General features: G+C 42.0%; 1 protein-coding gene across 1 annotated transcript; it reads right to left on the reverse strand.

Annotated features, from left to right (window-relative positions):
• Nucleotides 1-114: 114 nt before the first annotated feature.
• Nucleotides 115-20,138, reverse strand: LMAN1 (lectin, mannose binding 1; the record flags this gene model as incomplete). Its single annotated transcript, XM_080920191.1, has 14 exons — nt 115-1,982; nt 3,042-3,104; nt 3,370-3,491; nt 6,339-6,489; nt 9,137-9,207; nt 9,307-9,500; nt 10,737-10,869; nt 11,254-11,312; nt 12,465-12,588; nt 14,248-14,347; nt 14,980-15,041; nt 15,723-15,830; nt 15,913-16,067; nt 19,901-20,138. 13 exons carry the CDS (start codon nt 20,136-20,138, stop codon nt 3,068-3,070), a joined length of 1,554 nt encoding a protein of 517 aa, XP_080776317.1. The 3' UTR covers nt 115-1,982; nt 3,042-3,067.
• Nucleotides 20,139-23,742: the final 3,604 nt, after the last annotated feature.

The raw sequence follows: 23,742 nt of genomic DNA on the forward strand, positions 1-23,742 counted from the left end.
CAGCTGGAAACAGGACAGCAGGATACACACCACAGGTAAATAAAATACAACCACAAAACAGGGAATCTGGAAAACAGCTACTCAGGCCCCAACATCAAATCGACAGAGGAAAAATCCAATTTACTAAAATATTTCTTTTATTTGAATAAAGTCATTAACATTTCTTGAATTCCAGCTAGCATCAAGTAACAATCAGAAAAGGAAAACAAAAACAAACAAAACCTTGACAAAATGTTATATAATTAAAATTGACAGTGGATAGAAAACCCTTTTAAACTTTAACATCATAAGAGAAATATATTAAAACGGGCAAAATACAGATTTAAAAAGTTATCAGAGCTGATCCCACCCTAAATCTTACAAAGTTCCCTATGACTATTTTGTTCATTGCCTCCCGCCAACCAGCATTTGGGCACTGCAGTCAGAGTTGGTAACCAGTGATGTGTTCTTTACAAAGACTGAGTCTCAGAAGAGCAGCAGGTGAGCAACCCTTATTCAAGTCTTTCCCATTTTCCTCATGTTATCAGCATGCACTGAGATAACCAGTGGTGACTATCAGGAAGGCAATGGCTTCGGCAGCAAGCTTCACGATGAGCACGGTTATGCTTTGCCATGGGCCAAAGATGATTCTGCAGGTTTCAAAGTCATCACTGAAGAGCTGAGAGGTCAGCCAACAACCTGGACTTACTTTGTAGTTGCTAGTGAACTGAGAGTTAGTGAGTGAGCACTGAGACGTACGGAAGAACCAGCACAGATGCTGGTCTCAATGTGCGTGGCTCAGCTCTGAACCACAAACATTTTCTCCCTCTTCCCCATTCTAGTGGTTCTCAACTGTCAGTGTGCTGTGGCTGTGGTGTCTGTGGAACGGACACTCTGAAGCCCCATCCGAGTTGTGAGGTGAATGGACTGGAATGGGGCCTTGGAATCTGTATTCTTAGTAAGCATTCCATGAACTGGATGGTTGGTCCATGGGCAATACTCTGAAAAACACTGATGTGCCTTCAATACATGATAAAACACTGGCTATTGTTTGTGACTTCATGATGAAGTTTTAAATGAAAAAAGCATTTAAATAATTCAACCACAAGCGGTGTGTTAAACAAGCCTGTCGGTAATTACATAATTGAGATTTCTTTTAAAAGTGGCATCATAAATAAAGACTTAAAATTTTAAAATAAGTTTTGTTTTAATCCAAGGCACCTGTAAAATACTTGCTGGTGTGAGAAGTTGAGTTATTCCAATCACACAAGACACTACAGAAATGAAGGGGTTCTGGCAGTGATAATTTTCCAGAGCAGGGTTTTGCTCAGAAGTGAGCTATTTAGATTTAATGATTTATAGAAAAACAAAGACAAATCTACTATGTGAACTACTTCGCTGAGTAACTTTCTAAGCAAGGATCCCTGCTCCTGCAGTCACGTTAGGAGTGACCAGCATACTTCCTCTTAGACTTGAGCCTGAAGATGTACACTGCCCAGATTTGGGATTCCTTTAGCATTCAGGCACATGTGACTGTGGACTTTGTAACACTGGCTTTGGCAGCCTTTATCTCAAGAAGATTTCCCAAGACTCATAGTCTACAATCTGACACTTGTCTGGAAGTTGTTTTTAAATATAAGTGAGTTGGAACATGAGTGTCAGGGCTAGCTCCACAGAGGAGAAAGTAGGGAGCACTCTGTGCTGCAGTGAGTTCTGTGGAGTCACTGTGAGTGCACCGTGACACTTCTAGGATAAATGCCAGCATCAAATGCAGAGAGACTGCACACACGGTGCAGACTGGGTAGTACCAAGTGTAGACTTCTTCATAAAGTCTTACATAGATTTTAGGTTGTCACACCAATCTGCAAATGACATTCGAGAGGAAACTTCCAACAATTTAGTAGCATATATACTAAACAGTGTTGTTCTGGATCCCATAGCAAACGAGACCATTACTTTAATAAGAGGTAAATTGTCTTGAAGCCATCGAAAGTCTAGCCCAGCTGTGAAAAGAAAAGTGAAATCTGCACTTTAAAACGTCACAGATGGTTTCTCAAATACCTACAACTATGTGCCGACAGCAACTCTTTCCAGCCCAGTGTTTCCTGATCAATTCACTAATGTCGTTTCACAACAACCTTATTTCTAGTGTTTAAAGGACACACAGTTAAGTGTCTACTTTACAAATTTGCTTTCAAATATCTCAAAGCTGCTTCCACTACAGCCCCTCTATTTAAGAGTTTGCAAGTCATAAACCTTGGGTTACAGAGATTAAATGTAAACCAGAATGTACTGGTAAGTCTTGTAAATTAAAATAGCCACAGAACACTCAATTGGAGCTAAACTATATGTTCGACAAAATTGGAGAAGTTTCACAAATTAAAAGTATAAAAGTTATTTCTGTAATATCATTGACATTATTGGAACATTTTCAGGACAGTACCTATCACGAATGAATACACTACCAGATAAGTACCCATTAAAAATCATCATCATGGGAATGTTGTCACCAAAATGATGGAGGCAAAAAGTAGCTATTTGTTTTCCACCAAAATTTCCTTTAAGAGTGAAATACACACTGAACACAGGGGAAAGCTTTCAGACAGTCACTGATCCCAGAAAGAGCTATATGGGGCCAAAGGATGGTTAAATCCACTCTTGGATTAGGGAATTCTCACTTCTAAAAATGACTTTGGTTACATGAATAGGGTGCTCTTGTTTAGACCTCAAATTCTGGGAAAAAAGTTCAAGTTTATTTGCATAAATAAAGATCCCCCCAATAACAGGGACACAGAGAGTATCACCCACAACCAGTGGCTGCCCCGACTGTCATTAGGTCTTGACTTGCCATTACTCTGTTCAGTGGCTGTCTCTGCCTACCACAGACTCACTGAAATGTAAAGACATGTAGTACTATGAACAAAATGTGGTATCTTTAACATTTATTTTTACTGAAAAATGAATGTTTTCAAGAGTTATTTTATACAAAATTTAATAACTTAAACTATGAAGCAATTTAAATACTAAATTCCCTCAAAAAGACAACATTTGTACATACATACATGATGTACATATAGGAAAATGAAGGTCAAAAGAATTTTTTGGCAGCTGCTTCTTGCTGAGTCCTAAAAAAGAAAAAGAAACAAAACCCCAAAAACTGAGAGATGCTCTATACACTTAACTTGGGAAAGAAATGGAATTATTAAAACTAGCAACACCCCCGAAGTAGAAAACGATAGAGTGGTAAACACTCTAAACGTGCACACCCAATAGACCAGTTTGCCTTTAGTGAACTGTCTACGACAGTGAAAGCTACATTAAGGTCCTATTTTATTTCACAAAGTATAACATCTAGAACCATGCTGGGTGAAGCACTATTGAGAGACTTACCTGTACATGATATAGCCGATGAACAACACTGTCTGCACCACTACAAATATCACAAAGTGGATTGTGGACAGACACGATGGGAATGGTGGTAGATCTGGGCATTTTGGCTTTTCATTAGATGGCTGTAAGGCAAAGAACCTGTATTATAATTAGTCAATAATGGTCTGGAAAGATGTACATATCAATTTTATACAACTCACAGTCCGTTATATAAGCAAGTATTCTTTTACTCATTCCCCTAAATATTTTCTACCTATTTAACTTCTACTATACCTTAAAAGTTCCTTTTCTTTCAAAGAGCAGCTGACATAAGGCAGTTCCCCCTTGTCACTGTCAAGTCATCAGCATGGTGCCACCGCCTCAACTTCACTACAAATGATGACTTCAGTGCCCTTCAAGGTTCTAGGGACCAGGGTTCCCACAGACTCCCAGTGCCTCAGATGATCCAGTTCACAGTTTCTGTATTGGCATAGTAACAGCCAATAGTAACAGAGCTCATATCCAGTACTGTTCCAGCTCATACAATAAATGACATGGCACTTACCCACAAACCACTTGAACAGAATTTTGTTTCCTGGAACATGCTTTGCAAACCTCACAACACTAAACCTGACTGACTTTGGAAAACTGTCTATCTTGTGAGCTCTGTAAGACAGAATATTTTAAGGTGTTAACTATCAGGGACAAAGATGACTTGAGAGGGTTGTTCTCAATCTAGTTGCATCTATGAGGCATAGTTTTGGGGACATGTCCACCAATACCAAGCTGGCCACTGCAACAAAGAGGGAACATATCTTTAAACAGAACTAAAATATAATGATTTAGATGAAAAATCAGGACCAATCAGAAAACTATTAATCAAGATTTACAAAAGTGATTCAAGTCATGTACATAGCTAAGAAAGACAAGACAGGAAGTTGAAGACTAAGGTGTTTTTCCTTACTAATGACTTTGAGAAAGTCATATTAATGCCATTTATTGCTGATATAAACATAACATATTTCAAGGGGTTGGTATTCTGCTTCTTCTAAGCTTGACTAGGACCAACCGTATGTATGTGTACAAGGCCACTAACTGAGAAAAGCACTTAGCAACAAGATTAAATAAGTTAATCTTACTTAACTCTATCTAATCTCATAAAATCTAACTGATGTGAACCAGTACCAAAACAGCCAGAAAATTTCAGATCAGAATGTTGGGGGAAAATATACCAAAGAAATATACTTTTTAAAAACAGACAAGAATATAGGAGATCGAGTCAGCTAAAATCCCAGCACTAATGGGGACGGGCTAATGGAATCCTGTGCAGGCTGAATGCCTAGTGGGAGAGGGAGATTCATTTCTCCTGGGGTGTGGCCCCTGATGGGCTGTCAACTCTTTGGTGGGTGGCCCTCATGCACATACAGGCAGCACTAGGTGGACCCTGAGGGTTCAGAGGAGCAGCAGGAGGGAAGGGAGTGGGACATGGGACTGATCAAAACACCTTCCACTCAGATCTCCTCCTGCAGCCTTCTTGCCTTTGTCTCACCAACCAAGCTGTCTCTCTCCCGGGAAAGCCACTGACCACTCCCACCAGGGAATGAGAAGGCAATCTTAACTCACCTTCCTGCCCCCCATTCCCAGCACTGTAGCAGATCACTTGCAGAGGCTAGTCTTTCCACTCTTCCTCCATAGACCCTCGGCTTTCCTCCCTCCTGTCCATCCTCTCAGCCCCCAGCTCTTTAAGCCCATCCCTATTCCTATTCATCAACTAGCAACATCTAGAAACAAGTCCACCCAGAACATCCAGTGGCCACACCTGCCAAGGACCCAGAAGCATGCCTTGCCAGGCAATGCACAGCTTCTGTACACTCCTAAGAACCAGAGGGGGCAACAGAAGCCTCGAACCAGAAAACCCACCCGACAAAGACAACACCCAGAATCACAATCATCCCAAGCCCAGATGCCTAGACAGCAGCATAAACACAGTAACAGCCAGGACAATATGACTCCACTAGAGCCTGCAACCCCACTACTGTAGGCGGAGACATTCAAAACTGCTGAAGCACAAGGCAACAAGGACTTCAAAATGGCCGTTAGGAATTTGTGTGCGGTTCTTAAAGAGGGTATGAGTAAATGCACTAGTGAAGTCTCTGAAAACACAAACGAGAATGAAAGGATATGACTGACAAGAACGCGGTTATTGCAAAGACACATGAAAGGTCTTTAATAAAATCAACACCCCTTCATGGTAAAAGTCCAAGTGTCTAGAGATGTAAGAGACATATGTAATCATCCTGAGAGAGAGAAAACCCAAAAGACAAACGTGTGTATCCAGTTCTATGTGCATGTTGCTAGGTCTCTGCTAGGAGGCTGTGATTCATGTGATTACAGAGGTTCTAGAGTAAGGAAGTAAGGGGGAGGGGACAGGGCTGGATCACATTAGGCAGAGGAAACAGACAGTTATAGAAGGGTAAGGGGAGGGACTGGAACAGTAGGATCAGATGGAGAGGGGGAAGGAAAAGAGTTGAGAGGGGAAAAATGAGAGACAGCTAAGACTAAAGGGCACACGAGGAACTGCATAGAAACCCAATGGAGTAGATGCTTCCTAAAATATTCACTAATACAAAGGTGACCTAAATAGGATCACCAAATAACTGGGGAGGTGGAGCCTCAAATGGACATTTCTTGTGACAAATGAAGCATCTTGGAGGAACTACGGGAGGGGAAACAATAATTATATTCACATATTAATTGCCAAACAAGTTTTAAAAATCATGGATTATAGAGGATATTAAAATGAGAATACAAATAGTTTCATCTTCTGGTAATGCAAATACTCACACGTAAAAACACTCACTGCTTGCTTTTGCTTAACAAACAATATTGAGTGCAGACAGACCTCTACCTCCTACCCAGCAAGCGCAGAGCCAAGGCTGTCAGGACTATGAGGTAGTTAGGAGTGAACAGGACACAGGGAACTGAGTTACCATGCTGCGCTGCGCGAGGTTGTCGATATCTCTCTTCACGACGTGCAGGTGCTCCTTGATGTCCATGAAGTGCTGAGTTGACTCATAGACGCCTGCCGAGCCCGGGTGCTGGATGCCACTAACCAGCCGCACAGTTTCACTCATGGAGTTCCTAGAACACAAAACTCCTTTGAAGCCACAAGAGTTTTATTTTTTGTTTCCAGTTGTACGTTTCAAATGGTTACAATTCTCTAAGTTCAACACATCACATTATTAAAAAAACAAAACAGTTTTGATTGTTTACTCACATGACAGAGTGGTTGGCAGGGATTTGATGTTAGATGCCACCACCTGCCACGTCATACCCATAACCATACCATAGCCCAGGAAAAGACCAAATTCGAAATCTGTAGCACAGCTTCTAATACATACTTATCACTTCGGGATCCCGATGAAATAAAAACCTGGGGTGTAAGCACTGTGCTGGGTCCTGTACTCTGCTCACCTGCCATCTTTATGGTTGTTTCTCTTTGTTGGAACAAACCACGACCAGGGACACAGCAGCTTTCTGAGTTCTCTGACAAATCCGAGAATCTGTTGGTTTTAGGGACTCCTGACACAAATGAACTCAGCCCATTTCCCTGTGCTCCATCAGAAGGCCCTCAGGTACAAGCCCAGAACAGAAACAGGAAGCCAACCAATGAAGCAGCACTGCTCACTAAGGTCTGAAAAAATGTGAGTCTCCTAATTACACGCCATCTTCCCACACTGACTTTAGGACATGATCCACTGTGCAGGTGACCCCCATGGGTGTGACTGCAGGACAATAAGAAACTCCAACCACGGGGGAAACACGACACACTTGTTCGTAGAAAGGGATTAAGGTGCTTTAGCTAGTCACAGGTAATCATGTGACTGCCACTGACAACAGGAAATGCCCGAAAGTCATGTGATCAAACTCTAAGTCTCTACCATCTTTCTGACTTTATCTCCTGTTCCTTCATCCGTCTTGGCCCTTTGCATTCCCTGAAAATATTCTTCAACTGTAACCCTATCTGTGCTCAAGTCTTGACAGCAGGAGTCAAGAGCTGACAATGTGGGGAGAGGTATGAAATGCTACAGCAGAGGGTGGAACTGTGTGCTGCTAAAATTTTCCAGGATTTCCAGAGAATATGGAAAAACCCATAGACGAATGTCATTCCCAGGAACGGCAGGTATTTCCTTGCCATGTTTTTCTAAAGTTTAAACTTGGGCTCAATTTTTGATTAATTTGCCATATGTGTAACATGTATTTGCCACTGCCAAATGGGAAGTATGTAGGGGTTGCTACGTATCTGTACATAATGCAGCCCAAAGTCTGAATTTCCCAGTTCCCACCTGAACTTTAGTGGTACCAGTGCCCCTGGGATAGAACAGACCCATGGTCCTTCCAAAAAGACAGTGTTAAGAAATACCCTCGCAAACAAGAAACCAACCACCCCAATAAAACTGCCCAACTGCTGCCTATGCCTTTGCCTGCTTTCTATGAGACAGAAAACGGTCTGAAAACCAGCAACAGACCCCTGGCTTTAACGCCCTAACACTAAACAGATGGGGAGGTGGGAAAAGAATGAAGTAGCAGGTCTAAAAGAGGGTTAATGTGTGTCTGTGTGTGTGTTTTACAGTTCCCCTGGGATGGAAGGCACACCCAGGTCATTTGTTTAGTTGATCATACAGTATGTATGTAAATTTGCTGGTTTTCACAATTCTATTGTTATGTAAAAGTACCACACTAAAAGATGGGTGAAAGACATACAAAATACAGCATTTTAATAGCTTCTGAAGTTTAAAAACGTATGAAAGTAAGGAGCTTGAGATGGCTCAGTGATTAAGAGCACTAGCTGCTTTTCGGGAGGACCAGAGTTTCCTTTCTAGCACCCACATGCCAGCTTACAACAACCACCTCTAACTGCAGTTCCATGGAATCTATACCCTCTTGTGGCCTCTGGGGGTACTGTATGCGCATGATACAGACATACATACTAGTCAAAACCACCCATAAACATAAATAAACCTTTTAAAACATTGTATCAAAATAAAAATACTATGTTATACAACCCAGTAGACTTCTTAACAACAGAAAAAGTTTCTTAAATAACAAGGACAGAAAGAATATAAATCTCCAGTTGTCAGCTGAGTCCTTTCAGCTTCCGATTCTTTTAACTTGGTCCTGTACAGTTGTTCAGTCCTTAAGAGACTCACCTTGACATTCTCCTCAGTCAAGGGTTGTGCTGGACAGGAAGCTAAAGCAATAGCTTATGAAAGCACAATGGCTTGTTCTCTGTTGCAGACACTGGGAATGCTGGCTGTATGTCAGCCACCCTCATAAGAAATATACGATTCAACCATCCAAAGACTGACATCTTCCTATCCCAACCCTCTGGCCGATCTGTCTTAGGGCAGAGATGGGATTAAAAAGAAGGCCTTGAGCAAGCATGCCTGTTTTCCAGTCCCACTACAGCAAACGTCTCTTTGCCCCCAGGATTTCTCATAGAGTTGTGATATGTCACTACACTGTCCATAATTTCCAGAGAGGCACACATGGTTTCAATCACTACAGCAAACCTCTTGGCTAAATCTTTTTTTTTTTCTTTTTTCAGCTTATGATGATTTTTAAAATTTGTATGTTTGTAGTTTGCATGTATTGTCTGTTTAGAACTAACATGACGCTAGGATGTGTGGCTTACCCTCCTGAAGGGCACCTCACACAGGAGAGCAGGCACACGCATTTCATTAGGACAAGGGCACAGAACACTGAATCGTGACTGTTGGGTACTTACTTCACCTCATTCACTTGTCTCAAAATCTCTTGCTGGGTCTTCACGACAGTGTCCAGTTCCTGTTGAGAGACCTGGAGGAAAACAGGAAGAGCAGGCAGCTTAACATCCGCTGGTCACAGGGAGCACAGTGCTGTTCTGACTCTCCTCTGGCTGGAACGCTGACGGCGTACCTGCCCAGGCTGTCCTGGGGTCCCTGCTCCTCTCCTGGAAATCTCCTCTGTCAGGGAAGAGACATATCTCCTCTGTTCATCAAGAATCATATCCAGCTGCCGGTTAAGCTGCTTGATCTCCAGATGAATGCGGTTCTGTCCTTCAAACACTTGTCTCAGCTCCCGATCGCCTATGCTCTCGAAGATGTCATCCGCTAAAAAGTAGTAGCCACAAGTTAATTATAATTCTCTACACATCTGTGACTTTGAAATACTGTAACAGGGCCAAGTGCTTACAAAAACCCAAACAAGAACATGACCAACACGGGGTATAAACTTACCTGAACTTTTTCACTTAAAATAATTTTTTATACACACTATATAATTTTACTAGGAGAACTAATATGAAGTAACAAATTAAAACAGCAATAAGCTATGTGGGGAGGATGCTTTTGGCACCAGAGAACTTTCTGGGATGGAAAAACATACTCTAATGTAGTGATGCTTAAGTGGGTACCCAACAACTGCCAACAACCAAGTGTGCCCTCTACACACCTTCCACGAGTAGCTGCAAGGTATGGGCACAGATTACACCATGTTTATCATACCACTTACTGTGAGAACTGCACTGCAGTGTTCAAATGCTGCACACAGGCTTCGTCAAGCCAGTCTCTGTCATCCGAGTGGATGGGAAACAAACCAGATATAAAACCAGCAGATACTAAGTAGTAACAACATCAATAGATAAAGTCTCAATTTCTTGGGCTTAAACTAGCATTTTAATTTTTTCCACCATTAAAGTCTATGATTCTTAGTAGTGAGGGGAAAAGACGCAGGCACCATTTCATTTTAAGCCTACAATAGTCTTGATAGTCCTAAACAGGACATGTATGTCACTGATCCCAAGGTCCAAGGACATGTAGAGGGGACAGAAAGACGGTAAGAGCAGTAATATGGGAAGGAGTGCCATGAACTACTACCATCCAGACCCAACATAGTCACTGCAACCATGAATACATAAGAGCTGAACAACACTGGGCCTTTCAACATTTCATACTTATTCCTGAGATGCTTGACTCAGTGCTGGGGAAAGGGTGTCATTTTCTTCAATGTATGGCCACTATAGTTGGAAAGAATGGGTTCAGAGGGAGAGGAAGACAACACAGGGTGATGGGGTGATTCAATTCCAGTAACTCCAACATCCATAAAACCATCAGAACCTGTGAATCTGGCACTGCTATCCTCACCACAGTCTACCACGGTGGCTCGTGCTCACCCACACCCATGTCATCTTCATCATTCACACCTCACAAGCCACTCTCAGACCCTGAAGGACCCAAGCTTTACTTTCCCACTGCTCCCATCTGTCACTGAGTGCTGGTCTGAGAGCAGAATGAGGCAGACAGTGCAGACCCAGTGTCATCCAGAGCAACAACCCAGCTACACCTTACCTGGCTGGCCCTGGAGGTCAGGGTGGCCCTTCTGGAATTCCTCCTTCTTCTTGTCCAGTTCTTGCTGAAAGTGCTCAAACTCCTCTTGATACTTTTCCTTTTCTTTTTCTGAAATGTCTTTTTCTGGTGTAGGCTTTTTCAGACAAAAGTAGTTCATAAGGACGGAATTGGTGAGACATCTTGGTGCCTGTCCTTCTCACAATCATTATCCGTCACTAGTTTCAAGATTGTCTCTTACTTAAATTATAGACAGTTCACTCTTTATTTTATTAACACCAAAATCCATAGTAACTACTACCATTTAATGAGCATTTACTATAAGCATCTGTCTCACTCAACACTAATGGCACCAAGAGATGGCTACTAAACAGGCATCAGTTTTGCCAAGGAGAAAATAAGACTAAATGGCAGGAAAATGAAATAAGACCCAGACTGAGGTCAGTCTTCTCAGAGTCTACAACTGGAGTAACACCCCTGAAAACTGAAAACTAACTGTTTGGGAAAAGTGTATACTCACTGGTTCTTTTCCAGGCTCGGTTAGTTGGAAAGTCAGGAAAGAAAGAACATCGTGGTCATCTATAAATTTAAAAACTGTTTTAGGAAGTGCTGTGACCAATTGATTCACAGTTGAGAACTGACTTCACAGGTATTTATATTTATTACTTAAGACAGACTGACATCAGAACTACTGCAGACCTTTCACCCTAGTCAGCACAGCAGAAGTGTTCAGCTAGAGAGAATGCTGTGTCTGAAGCGCTTCCTGTGCTCTCCCAGTCTCCTGCGTCAAGTCCTGTCTCAATCACTCAAAACCCTGCCCACCGATTTCCAAAACCTTTCCTTTGCTATTTACCAGCTCTGGCCTTTCATACTTGCTTTTCTCAACTGGACAACAAGGATACTTCTATTTTCCCTAAACCATTCAAGTCAAATCAGTATCAAGTTGTTCCAGCTAATGGTAGGAACTGAGATTAGACCTCACGGCAGTGATTGCTGTGCCAATCCTGGCTGGCGCCATCCATGGCCAATTATTTCAAGTGTGCAGCATCTTTCTGTGTCTGCCCCTCTTGGGGAGCTCTGGAGAGGCGGCTAGGTAAGCAGAACAGGAAGCACTATAGACTGAGTGACTTCAGGAGAGGCCAAGGGCTCAACAATCAGGATCACGAATCCAGACCTGGACTTTCTGGGGGTGACTGTGACCCTGAGAAACATCCTACATCTGGACTTGGAAAACAGCTGGAAAAAAAATGGCTATACATCTTCCTCCTCTTTGCTTGTGTTGTATAAAACAATCTTTAGTTTGGGAAGTAATTAAAATGGCAATGTGCTCTATGAATACAAAGCAGTACTGGTGTAGAGAAACTTCATTTATCAACATATGTGGAAAATAGTAATTATTTTTATTTAAAGTTTGCCCCCAAATAATACTTCCTTGGGCTTCCAAATTAATTTCTATATGGTATAGCAAATTTCAAGTGTTCTGTAACATTTATGAATTAACTTCTTATATCTTAACTTTAAATATGTCCCTTTCACTACAAAATGCACCTAAATGAATGTATAAAGAGCATGCATCCATGCAGCTCCGACTGTCAAAGCTGATAGAACAAACAACGGAAAGTCATCAAAGACCTTCAAGAGTGAAATGGAATCGTGTCTACATTCCCTAAACATATTACTACCAGTAGATTCATTCACAAGCTTTCAATATGAAAAGATGGCAAGATTTACCTGCAAGACCTCCTGTTGCAGCAGATATCCCAAAATGCCCTTGTGTGGGGATAACCATATTTTCCACTTTGGCACAGAGTTCAAAATCATTTTTATCTGGTGTAAAGCCATTATTGACCATGACCTAGGAAGACATACTAAAGTTGTTATTCTTACAACAGACATTTAAAAGTACATTCTAGTGTTCTGTGATTAGTAATATCCCCCTTGCCTCCTTCTGTCGTGATTCTCTTTGTGTATGGACTCTGTGTGTGTGTACGTGTGTGTGTGTGTGTGTGTGTGTGTGTGTGTGTTTGTGTGTGCATGCGTGCTTGCATGTGTGTGTATGTGTATGCGTGCTTGCATGTGTGTGTGTGTGTCTGGAGCCCTGAAGTCCACACTGGGTATCTTTCTCAGTCACTTTCCACCTTATTTTCTGAGGCAGACTCCCTCATCTGATCCCAGAGCTTAGTGATTCTCTGGACCAGCCAGCCATCTTGCCCTGTCTCAAGTGTTGGGATTCCAGGTAGCCATATTTTCTCAGCTTTTTTTCATAGGTTCTGGAAGTCTGAGCTCTGGCTCTTAAGCCTGCACGGTGAATTCCTTATATGCTGAGCAATCTCCGTTCTCCTCTTGCCAAGTCTTAGGAGCCATAACCACTATGAACAGATCACCCAGCAGAAATACAACTGCTCTAGACTATGCAAGGTTAGCAAAGGTGGCAATGTTGTTCATCTTTCCTCCACCTTTGGCATCTATCACCTCAAGTCAGCAGTAAGTGGAGCCCTGCAGATATCTGGGTTCAAACCACAGTTCTGTCCTAGTTAATTAAATTTCCCACATTCAATTTCTTCATGTTGCAAATGGAGATCTATCTCATAGACGTGTCTGAAAAGCTTCATTTAAAGCACAAAGTACCAGGTACGAAGCTTCCAGGGCCTAAGAGCCTAAATCCTCTTAGCATCTGTCCCCGTCACATTATCGTGAAACTTACTCTGGGGCCAAGTCACTCGTTAGAATTGTAAAAGCTGTCCCTTTACTTCTGGCTGAGAATGCAGACTCTCTTAAATGTTCCTCAGAGGAATGGTTTCTGCTGGCCTTTCCACCCCACTTCAGAAATACTCTCTACACGCTATAGCGAACTAATTGCTTTTGCAAATGTTTGGCTTCTTCAAGGCCCTATCTGTTTTCTGTACCTGGAACACATGCATTTCCTATTTCTGCTTTGAGGTGCATCTCAACTAAGAACCCCTTCCAGACCATCCCAGGGTCATTTCTCAGGGTCCAGGTTCCAAGCTGACAATTCCTGCTGTGCCTTGTCACACAGTATGGTGATGCTACAAGCTATTCAGGAACAATGGTGTTTTAAGCCTCCTCTGACCAATCAGAAACTATCTGGCAAAGATGCACCACAGAAGATCATATATACCAGTTACACTTACTTCTGGTCTCTTAGAGAAGTGGTTCTCAACTTGTGGGTCATGACCCTTTTGGGGGTCAAATGACCCTTTCACAGGGTCACATGTCAGCTATCCTGCATATCAGGTATTCACATTAAGATCCACAATAGTAGCAACATTACCATTTTGAAGTAGCAATGACATAATTTTATGTGTTGGGGTCACCACAACATGAAGAACTGTACTAAAGGGTTGAAACATTAGGAAGGTTAAGAACCACTGTCTTAGGGCAATGCATACAAATGTGTGAAAATCCACATTTAAGTACATTAGCTTCTGTCAAAAATTAAAAACAAAAATGAAAGCGGTATTAGAATATTGCTTATTTGATTACTGTCACTTACAGTCAGTGTTTTCTGGTAATAGGTGATCTTTGCCCGGACAGGATAGGGTTTGTTACGAAAGTCCCTCTGACAACTTGCTAGCGCTTGAGTGGCACCATCACTGTAGATTCAAAAATACCGAGTTACAACGAAGCTCATGGCAGCCCATGAGTCAGAAGACAAAGGCTTTCCTGTCAGAACTCTGGGGAACACTGGAAAGGAAGGCCAACATCACAAGTGCTGAAGGGAGGGGGATACGCTATTCCGTGTGGGACCAGGACAGCACCCAGATCACCCAGGGGGCTTTGCAGCTTTACTTTTTTGTGCTGTTGACACTGAACCTACAGTCTCACGCACTAGGCAAGTGCTCTCCTACTCTGCTATATTCCAAACCCTTCGCAGAGGCTTTAAAGATACGAGTCTATAAACTCCTTCTGTTGTCGCTGAATCTCAGGACTGGCCTAGGCATTTCTATTTAAACCGCCCCACAAGGTTTATAAAAAACTGCCAGCACTGTAGTCTCTGAGGTAGGAAACAGCAGAGCCAGGCGTGGAGAGTGTATTTTTGAAAGATCTCTTTCAATTAACACAGAAAGTGTGGCTTATAGAAAGTACTTCAAAACCTAGTGGCAATATGACAGCTAACGAAAAGGAATAGTCTGATTTTGTCTGAGTGTTGAGATCTGAAGCGATGTACTTCGTGAGGTTTCCAAAAAGAAGCTGAAAAGAGACACAATGCAGAAACCGCACTTACTTTTGGTGGTCATAATTGATTTGTCCATTGTTGCCTATAACTACTACAGCAGGGTTATTTTTCTAGAAATAAAGAAAATATATTTATCTTAATATCTTCCACCAAAAAAACACATCATTCTTTATTTGCAATGAGATCTCATACTGCTAAGATTCTAGGGCTCTTAAATTTTTAAAGTAATATGGCCTGTGCTTTCAAGGGGTTATTAAAAGTTCTTTAAAGTGCTGACAATAAGCTCTGAAAAATCAATAAACAACCAGCTAAAGCGAAGATCATCAATTTTAAAGCTTTCAAGCCACGAGTTAGTACTGTCAGCATGTAAATATGTTTGTTTTTAACTGTTCTTAAAACATCACCAGGAAAGCTGGTCTGATCAAAAAGAAAAAGAGGAGGGAACCCAAGTCTGAGAGCTGGTTGCAGCCAAGCATGTGAGTGCAGCCACAGCTTCCTAAACACCACATCTAAAGACTCATGCTGACGTTCTTACTAAGCTTATGCAGGGTGTGAATCACTAACAGGTTCTCAGGAGCTAGGTCTCCACTATGGCTGTAAACTGCAAAAAGTTATGTTCACAAAGCTTCTAGTAATTAGTCTGTTACCAAGACTAATTACCATACTGAGACATCAGCCAAGTTGTTTTACTAATAAATTTATGGTGTCAAGTAAGCCACCTCCTCATAGCCTAACTGTACTAGAAATATATTAACATGGGAAATGACTAACAGTTTAAACAATAAGTATACCTTTCCATCATTGTCAAAAGAATCAAAAAATATCCCAACACCATTCCACGTATCAGCTGATCCAAACACAGGGCCGTCCAAGCCTTGATTTTCTGTATACCAAATTGCCTGAGAAAAGGTAAGAGGGACAACAGTTAGGAGCCAGTGGCACTTGGCAACCATGCTCGCTGAGTGACAGAAACGATCATACTAAGCCATCAGCTCCAATTCGACCTCTTCCGGTCACTCGGAATGTCACTTCCACTTCCCAGTTCTCGAAGGCTGCTTTTGTTTTGGTCCACACGGAACCTCTCTGGCTCTTTAATGACGGCGCTATTCGAATCTGATCTGCACTTGGAATAGCATCTGTGGTAGGAATCAGAGAAGAAAAGCTCTAAGTTGTAAGTATGCAGAACTCAACAGATTACCTTTGAACGGCTACACACAGCTACAAAGATCAAATTTTACTTTCATATTGTTAAAAATAACTTCATGCTGACGCTATGATTTTAAAATTTTACCTCTGAAAAGAGAAATACATCTGGAAGCCTACACACACACATTAAATGCCAAGGACAGAGATTAAGACTTAACACTTTTGCTTTTATACTGTGGTTTCTGATTTTGTGTTCTTATGGGTTTTGTTTCTGTGTGTATGTCTTTTTCTGGTGCTTTTTATTCTGTGTTTTTAGAAAACTCTTATTTGTTTCTTTTGCCTGTTTGTTTTTTGAAGAGACAGAAGTTTGTTTCCTAAAGAGAGAGAAAGCATAGAGCTGGATACATGAAGAGGTGGGGGGGGGGGATCTGAAAGGAGACAGGGAGGGAAAATGGTAACCAGAATATATTGTACAAATCTCCAATTAAAAAGGTAAACTTTCATTTGATTTTCATAACGTTTTTAATAAAATTACCTCCAAAATCTGTTCAATATTAAAAGTCTACAATGCATTTTACCATTACAAATGTTAGAAGAACCATTAGGACAAGAATCCCTTACTAAGAATCCCATTCAGCTGTGACTTTGATCTAATGTACTCCAAGGGGTTCATCAAATGTTCATGTGTGAAATGAAAGGGCCAGACCTGATAACTTCTTTAAACACTCCAAAACCACATGCAAAATATCCTGCATATAAACATTTTCTCAGGAGTAAAGCCAACTAAATTTTAATTTATTAAGCAGTTCTTTACCTATAGTGGACTTTCAGAGAAAACAAATGAAACTCAAGAGTAGCTGGCTCATGTCCCAATTCAGCCAAGTATGATTGCTGGACCTTAGGCAGGCCATTGAGTTTAACTGTTTCTATAGGAATAACACAGGGGTAATGCTGGTTCAGCTTCAATCTGTCACAGTAAAGTAAGGCACACATTGTTTTTTTGTTTGTTTGGTTTTGGTTTTCCAGTGTATCTAAAAGTTAAATCTATACTATACTATATATTTGAGTGTATACATTATCATATCTGAAGTAACAATGAGCAAGTTTTAGTTTGAAAATGTATTAGGGAATTGGCACTTAGATCAGCAGAAGGGCACTTCTTTCATCACTCACAGGCCCTGTATTTAAATATGAAGACCTCAGAGACAAAAACCAAAACCAACAATACCACTGACTGAAACTGCTGAAGATTATCTGGCAGCGTGGACAAGCAGCGCCGACAGACTTCCGAACAAACTTTTAGTCTGTTAAAAATACCTCAAACAGGGCTGAAGAGATGGCTCAGGGGTTAAGAGCACTGGCTGCTCTTCCAGAGGTCATGAGTTCAATTCCCAGCAACCACACGATGGCTCACAACCATCTGTAATTATATCTGATACCCTCTTCTGATGTGTCAGCAACAGTGTGTTCAAATACATAAAATAAATCTTCAAAACAAAAACACCTCAAACATATGCTCTGCAAAATCTGATAAACTGGGACATAATAAAACAAGCTACGCTTATAAATCCTTTGATCTTCCTACCATTGACTAATTATTAAGGTACCTAAAAGGCCTAAATTTGAACAATTGGATCACACTCTCTCATTTTGACGTCTATGCTAGGAAGGAAACCACTTTATAGGTAGAAAGGAAAGCTGAGATACTTTAGTATCTCACTCATTCAACACTCAGTGGTGGTAGGGAGAGTACCATGGAAAAAGTCTGGGACACAGAACCGGAAAATGTGAGTCCATTGTCCAGAAACCTTCATCTGTCTGTTCCATCTACACAGCAGAGACCGCCTGCCTGCCCACTACAGCTCAGAAAGGATAATGAAGGCGAGAGCTTTGACAATTATGAACAGCTATGGAATCATGTCAGTCTTTGCCCTTATGAACTTAAGGTTATGAGCTGACAGCAAGCACAGAAGGACCTAAGATTTACAAGAGATCTGCGAGATCCTAATTAGTGCTGAATGTATTGGGCTGTGCTTAAACTAAATCCAAAGTTTCTCTGGTTTTTGTTTCAAATGATAAGTTGCGAGAATAACTGAAAAGAGAGAAGAATGAACAAGAGCACTAACAGAGCAGTAAGATTACAGACTGCTGTCCACACCAGTGAGTCTAACCATACACTCCTACTAGGGACATTAGACACAAACCCCTATGCCTATCTTTAGCCCAGACTGAAGTTAAACTCAGCCAAGGATGACCTTGAACGTCTGATCTTCTTGCCTCCACCTTCCAGAGAAATGAGTCCTGGGTTTACAAATGTGAACCATGACTCCTGGTGCAAAGGAACCCAGAACTTGATGCTTGCTGGGCACGCCCCCTACCAACCGAGCTGCAGCTCTAGCCTTTTATTCTGACCTCTTTCACAGTAGTCTAGATTTGTTGCTTTGTGGCTCTATAAAAGAGAGTGAGGATATCAGTAGCTGATTAACATTCAGGATTTGCTGACGTGTGAACGGAAGAGAGATAAGAGCAGACAGGCAATGGGCAGGCACACAAGTGAAGAGCTGCCGACACATTCACCATCATTCCCCAAAGAAAAGAAACAGAAAAGAGAAGGTCTGAAAACCCGTGTTTGGTATCATGTTCAGCGTCTTTGTGTGTTCAGCGAAATGCTACCTTGACAGCACTGTAAGCCCAGAAGGCTTAAATAAAGCAACAGCATAATTACCCTCTGCTTCAACTACATAATGACTCCGTCATTAAGTTCAATGATATTTACACCTGATAAGTTCACATTAATTTGAGGGAAATGGCCCTTCCTGGAAGCGTGCCTTAATCATTACTTTCTAGAAATGAAACATTTTGTTTCAGTCACTAGACAATGACAAATGATACAGAGAAGCATTCTATAAATGAACACTGGTTACACACAAAACTAGAAGGTATTTACTGTTTGCTTTAATGGATGTATCTGACAGCCCCTGAAGAGCTTATGGAACAAGTGCTACTGCTAGTTTTTGGTCAGCAGTGACACATCAGCACTAAAAAGTGGATACCTTTTCATCTCACCAGGGCAGGACTCAGCCATCCATGTCGAACTGAATAAAACTTGAAGCAGAAATTATCTAATTTTTTCCCTAAGTCTTAAAAGAGAGGCTATAAGTCTATTCTTAGCTCAAGTTCATAAACAATCAATACAAAAGATTTATCTCCTGTACTAACTATATAAAGACACTAACATACGTTTACAGTGTAAAGATCAAAGACGACACACTGCCACTGAGAGCCAATTCTATGGTGTAATCCCAAAATTTAAAGAATGACACCCAACGACCTAAAAATCTAACATTCTATGCTCTATTGGAGCATTCGGGAAGTTAGGTACAAACCTGACCATTGCTAACTCCCTAAAACAAACAAACAGAAAAAAGGAGGCTGTAGGGACTGGTCTCAAATTGCTATGGCCACGGTAAGTGTACCCTTGAGACGTGGCATTAGGGTGTAATGTAACATGACACTCAGAAGCTGGTTTCAGTGCAAGGAACTGCAGAAAGTAACAAAACACCTCTGAAACACACAGAAAGTACTGATGAGATTAAAGAAGGGAAGGCTGGAAGTGGGTGGTCAAGCTGTGTGAGAAGACTCGGGGACACTCGGGGAACCTGCCGGCTAGGACCTGGAGTTGGAGCTGCCTGGGGAGTCTTGTCCCAGTGCATGTGGCATGCAGAGCTGGAGCTGACCCTCGGCACTGCAGGGCCTTAGGGAGATAGACCGAAGGGACGGAAGGCAAGGAGGGAACCCGCCCCTTGCCCCAGCCCCGGCTTACTCCCCGCGTGGGCCCAAAAGGGCACGGTCCCATCGCTCTGCACCAGATGCGGCCCCTTAAAGCTGTATTTGTACTCGAAACGGCGGTGTGGCAACTCGGCCTGGGTTCCCGCGGCGCCGGGAGCCGCAGCGTCGCCTCCCATGCCGTCGCTCCCGACGAACTGGCTGAAAGACAGCAGCAGGGCGCAGAAGAACGACCGCGCTCCAGTCTGGGGACCCCGCCGCCTGGACACCGCCATCTTGGATTCTGGGACGCAGAGGCCGGCGGGAGAGGGAGGGGCTCCGGAGCCGCGGATGGCCAACAGGGCGCTCACTGATTGGTGGAGCCGGAGAGACCCGCGGGCCAGGGATGAGCCCCGCCCCTGGCCTCCTTTATTCTGGGGGCCACTAGGACTGTGAGCATCTGTGGGCGGAGCTACAGAGGGTTGGGACAAGACTGGGAGGCGGAGCTGGCCTAGGAGTAGCTTGGGGTCGGGGGCAGGGACGGGGAACAGAGGCGGGGTACAGGGGCGGGGACAGGGTCAAGGACAGAGACTCCACCTGGTAGAGGTGAGGTATTTCCAGGTCTGTAGTGCCTCTGGGGGGAAGGTGATTACCAGTTTTTACTACTACAAAGTTTTTCAAGTCCTAGAGTAGCGGACTACCTTCTGTGACTTAGAAAACCTTGGAAACCCTAAGACTTGGGGAGCCAGCCCATAATAAACTAATGAATAAAGGTATCTACTATTCAGTAGCTGGCTTTTGTTTTGTGAATTTTCCAGAAACGATCAGCCTACTGAGAGCATCTCAAAAGAAGTTTATGTCATCAACTTCACTTCTCAAAAGAGGAATTTTGGAGGCTTTCCAAATACTTGAAACCATGGCACAGTGAACTCGAATAAAACTTGGTAGTTTTGTTGCGCGCTTATATGCTATGGGCAGAGTCAATGAATGAGTTGCATTTTATTTTATTTTTATTATTTTGTGTTTATATGAAGTGTGTGTATGTGTGCGCAGTATGTACAACAATACACATGCAGAGGTCAGAAGACAATTTTATAGGTTCTCTCCTTCCATATTTATATGTAATCTATTTTGGGGGCTACACCCAGGTCCTCAAATTTTCATAACATCTGTATTGTTAGGATATTCACGGTCGTCCAGTTTTGTTTTATGATGATTTTTTTTAAAAAACCTGAAAAACCGCAAAATGATTTGTTTCATTTTACACACAATTCTAGTTTGTCTGGGCTGTCAGCAGCACACTGTCCTTAGGGCTGTATGATTACTTGTATTTTTTTCAACCTCCCAGTTTCTCCTCTCTATACTCCTTGGCCGTTACTAGTAAATCTCTTTCTAGAGCACAAGTCAAGCCGTCACACTGAACATCGCCGCATATAAGGTTTCCTACTCATTAGGCGGAAGTACAGTTCTCATCTACTGGAGAAACATGCTCTTTAATCCCCTCTCAGGCACAACAGCAACAAACATCTACATCTGTGCATCCTTAGATTGTGGGGGTCATCCTTGCTCTGGGATCTTAATCCCACACCCTCTCCCTCTTCAGTTCTCTAGAGTCTAGAAACCATAGCTCAGATTTGCACACTAGCCTTCAACTATTAAGCAAACGGAAAGTTAATAAAAGCTGGCAAACACGGAGTCTCACCAAGCTTTCGATGTCTGCGGTGCTGTTGCCATTGTCATTTTAGAATGAAGGAATGAAGGTGCAATGCAGTCAAATAATTTGCCCAGTGCCACACAGTAAAAACAGCAGTGAGTTTTACGTCCAGGAACTCTGTTATTAAAATCCTCATTATTAAGACTCATTCCATCTGAGGCAATAAATACAAAGAATATTTTAAACATGTTGTTAATGTCTGAGAGACCTAAATTCCAAGTACACGAAATGCCAGTTGGGCTGAAGAGCTAGCTCAGTGGTTTAGAGCATTTGGTGCTTTTGCAGAGAACCAGGGCTTAATTCCCAACCCCCACATGACAACTCACAACCATTGGTAACTTCAGTTCCCAGAGGTCCTATGATCTCCTCTGGCCTCTGTGGAAACCAGGCACATACATCATAGACATACTCAGACAAAATGCTCCTATGTATAAATCTATGATAAACCTAAAAACAAAAAAGAAATGCAAGTCATAATTTATGACTTGCAAGAACAGAAGCGTAAGTGATGTGCTATAAGGCTGATTGTTTTTGTTATTAAATGTCATGTATACAGAAAGTGCCTAGGTCCTAAGAACACTGCCTGATGACTTGCCCACAGCAAATGTACCTTACGTAGTCAGCATTCCGTTTTAGAAGGAAAAGCAAAGGGACACATTTCTGCATTGCACATCGGCAGGAGTAGAGTTGCTGAGACATGAGAGTCACCACTGGTTTTGCCAAGCATTTGTACTTAATTGAAGCTCCTATCTCGTAGAGCATAAGCTTCTGACTTTGTCTTACTCATTTCCATGAGTCATTTGTTTTGGATGTCAAGCTTTGGATATATGCTGCTTCAGATCATTTTCTTAACTCTTGTCCTCTTGTCCAGTAAACATTTACGATTTTAATAAGCTACATGAGTTTAGCATACACACCCTCCTTTGATTAGTGAAGGTTTTCTAAGCTCTATTTTGAAATCTTTCCCTATTCTGAGATCAAAAAGGTATTTTTTTTAGAGTATTACTGTTCTAACCTGCATTTGCTATAATTTGATTTCCCATGACGAAGTACTTTTTTTCTATATGCATATTCAATCGACTCAGCGACATTTATTTTAAAATGTACCTTTTTTTTTCACTGGTCTTCAGTGTGCCTTTGGTTAACTCCAGGTGGCAAGTGTACTTTTGGACTCTGGTTCCACGGTCAGTTTGCTTATCACTGTGCCGATGATTGTATCTTCGGTGCAGACTGTTATACAAGACTGTGGTGTCTCGTCATGTAAGTCTTCACAGCGGAGTACTCAGCAGTACATGAGCTATGGTTGGCACCTGCTTTTCTTTCACTTAAGCTCTTTTTATAAAAAATAAATCTTATACTTGAGTGCTGTATTTACATCCTTCCCCTCTCTAACACTGCCCGTGTTCTTCCCTTAAACCACTAATCTCTTACACACACACACACACACACACACACACACGTATATACATGTATATGCATATGTATGTATATACACATATGTATGTATATACCCTGGTGAGTCCACTAAGTGTTACTCATGTGCATACTTATTTAGGGCTGACTGTTTGGGATTGGATACCTTATCAAACAGTTCAGTGCTGAAGAAGAATGATTCTTCTTCTCCCAGAAGTCATGGTACTTCATCTAGGATTGGGGCCATGTGAGGTTTCCCCCACCTGCTGGGGGTGTCATTATGCAGGTCTGGTTCAGGTAATCTACCTTGTAATCAGCCCGCAGACACCCCAGTCCTCAGGGTCTTACAATCTTTGCAACACCTCTTCCCAGTATTAACTGAGCCTTGGGTGTAATGGTTGCATTGTAGATGTATCTCACTGTTGGGTACCCCACAGTCTGGTTTTATTTGCATTTTGACCATTATGGTGACACATCCATTATAGTCTCCATCTTTGGTGGAAAGCCACCCTTATCTGTGTGCATATGAATAAGTATTTAGAAAAAAATAAGTATTTAGAATCCAGTTAGGAAGTAAACTGTCTTAGGAAACTGTCATAGATATGTGTCTCTTATAGGGCCTATAATCACATGAGCCACACATAGGTTCACACTACTAGGCATAAATTTCCTTTCGTTTGGAGGGAAGCTGGTAGGCTATCTTCAGACCTTCACTGTCCTCCTCCAAATCCAATTCTCCAGTCTCATCCCTAGTTCTGTTGCAGATTATTTAC

Source organism: Micromys minutus (genome assembly GCF_963924665.1).
Source record: "Micromys minutus genome assembly, chromosome: 8".
NCBI classification, from domain to species: domain Eukaryota; kingdom Metazoa; phylum Chordata; class Mammalia; order Rodentia; family Muridae; genus Micromys; species Micromys minutus.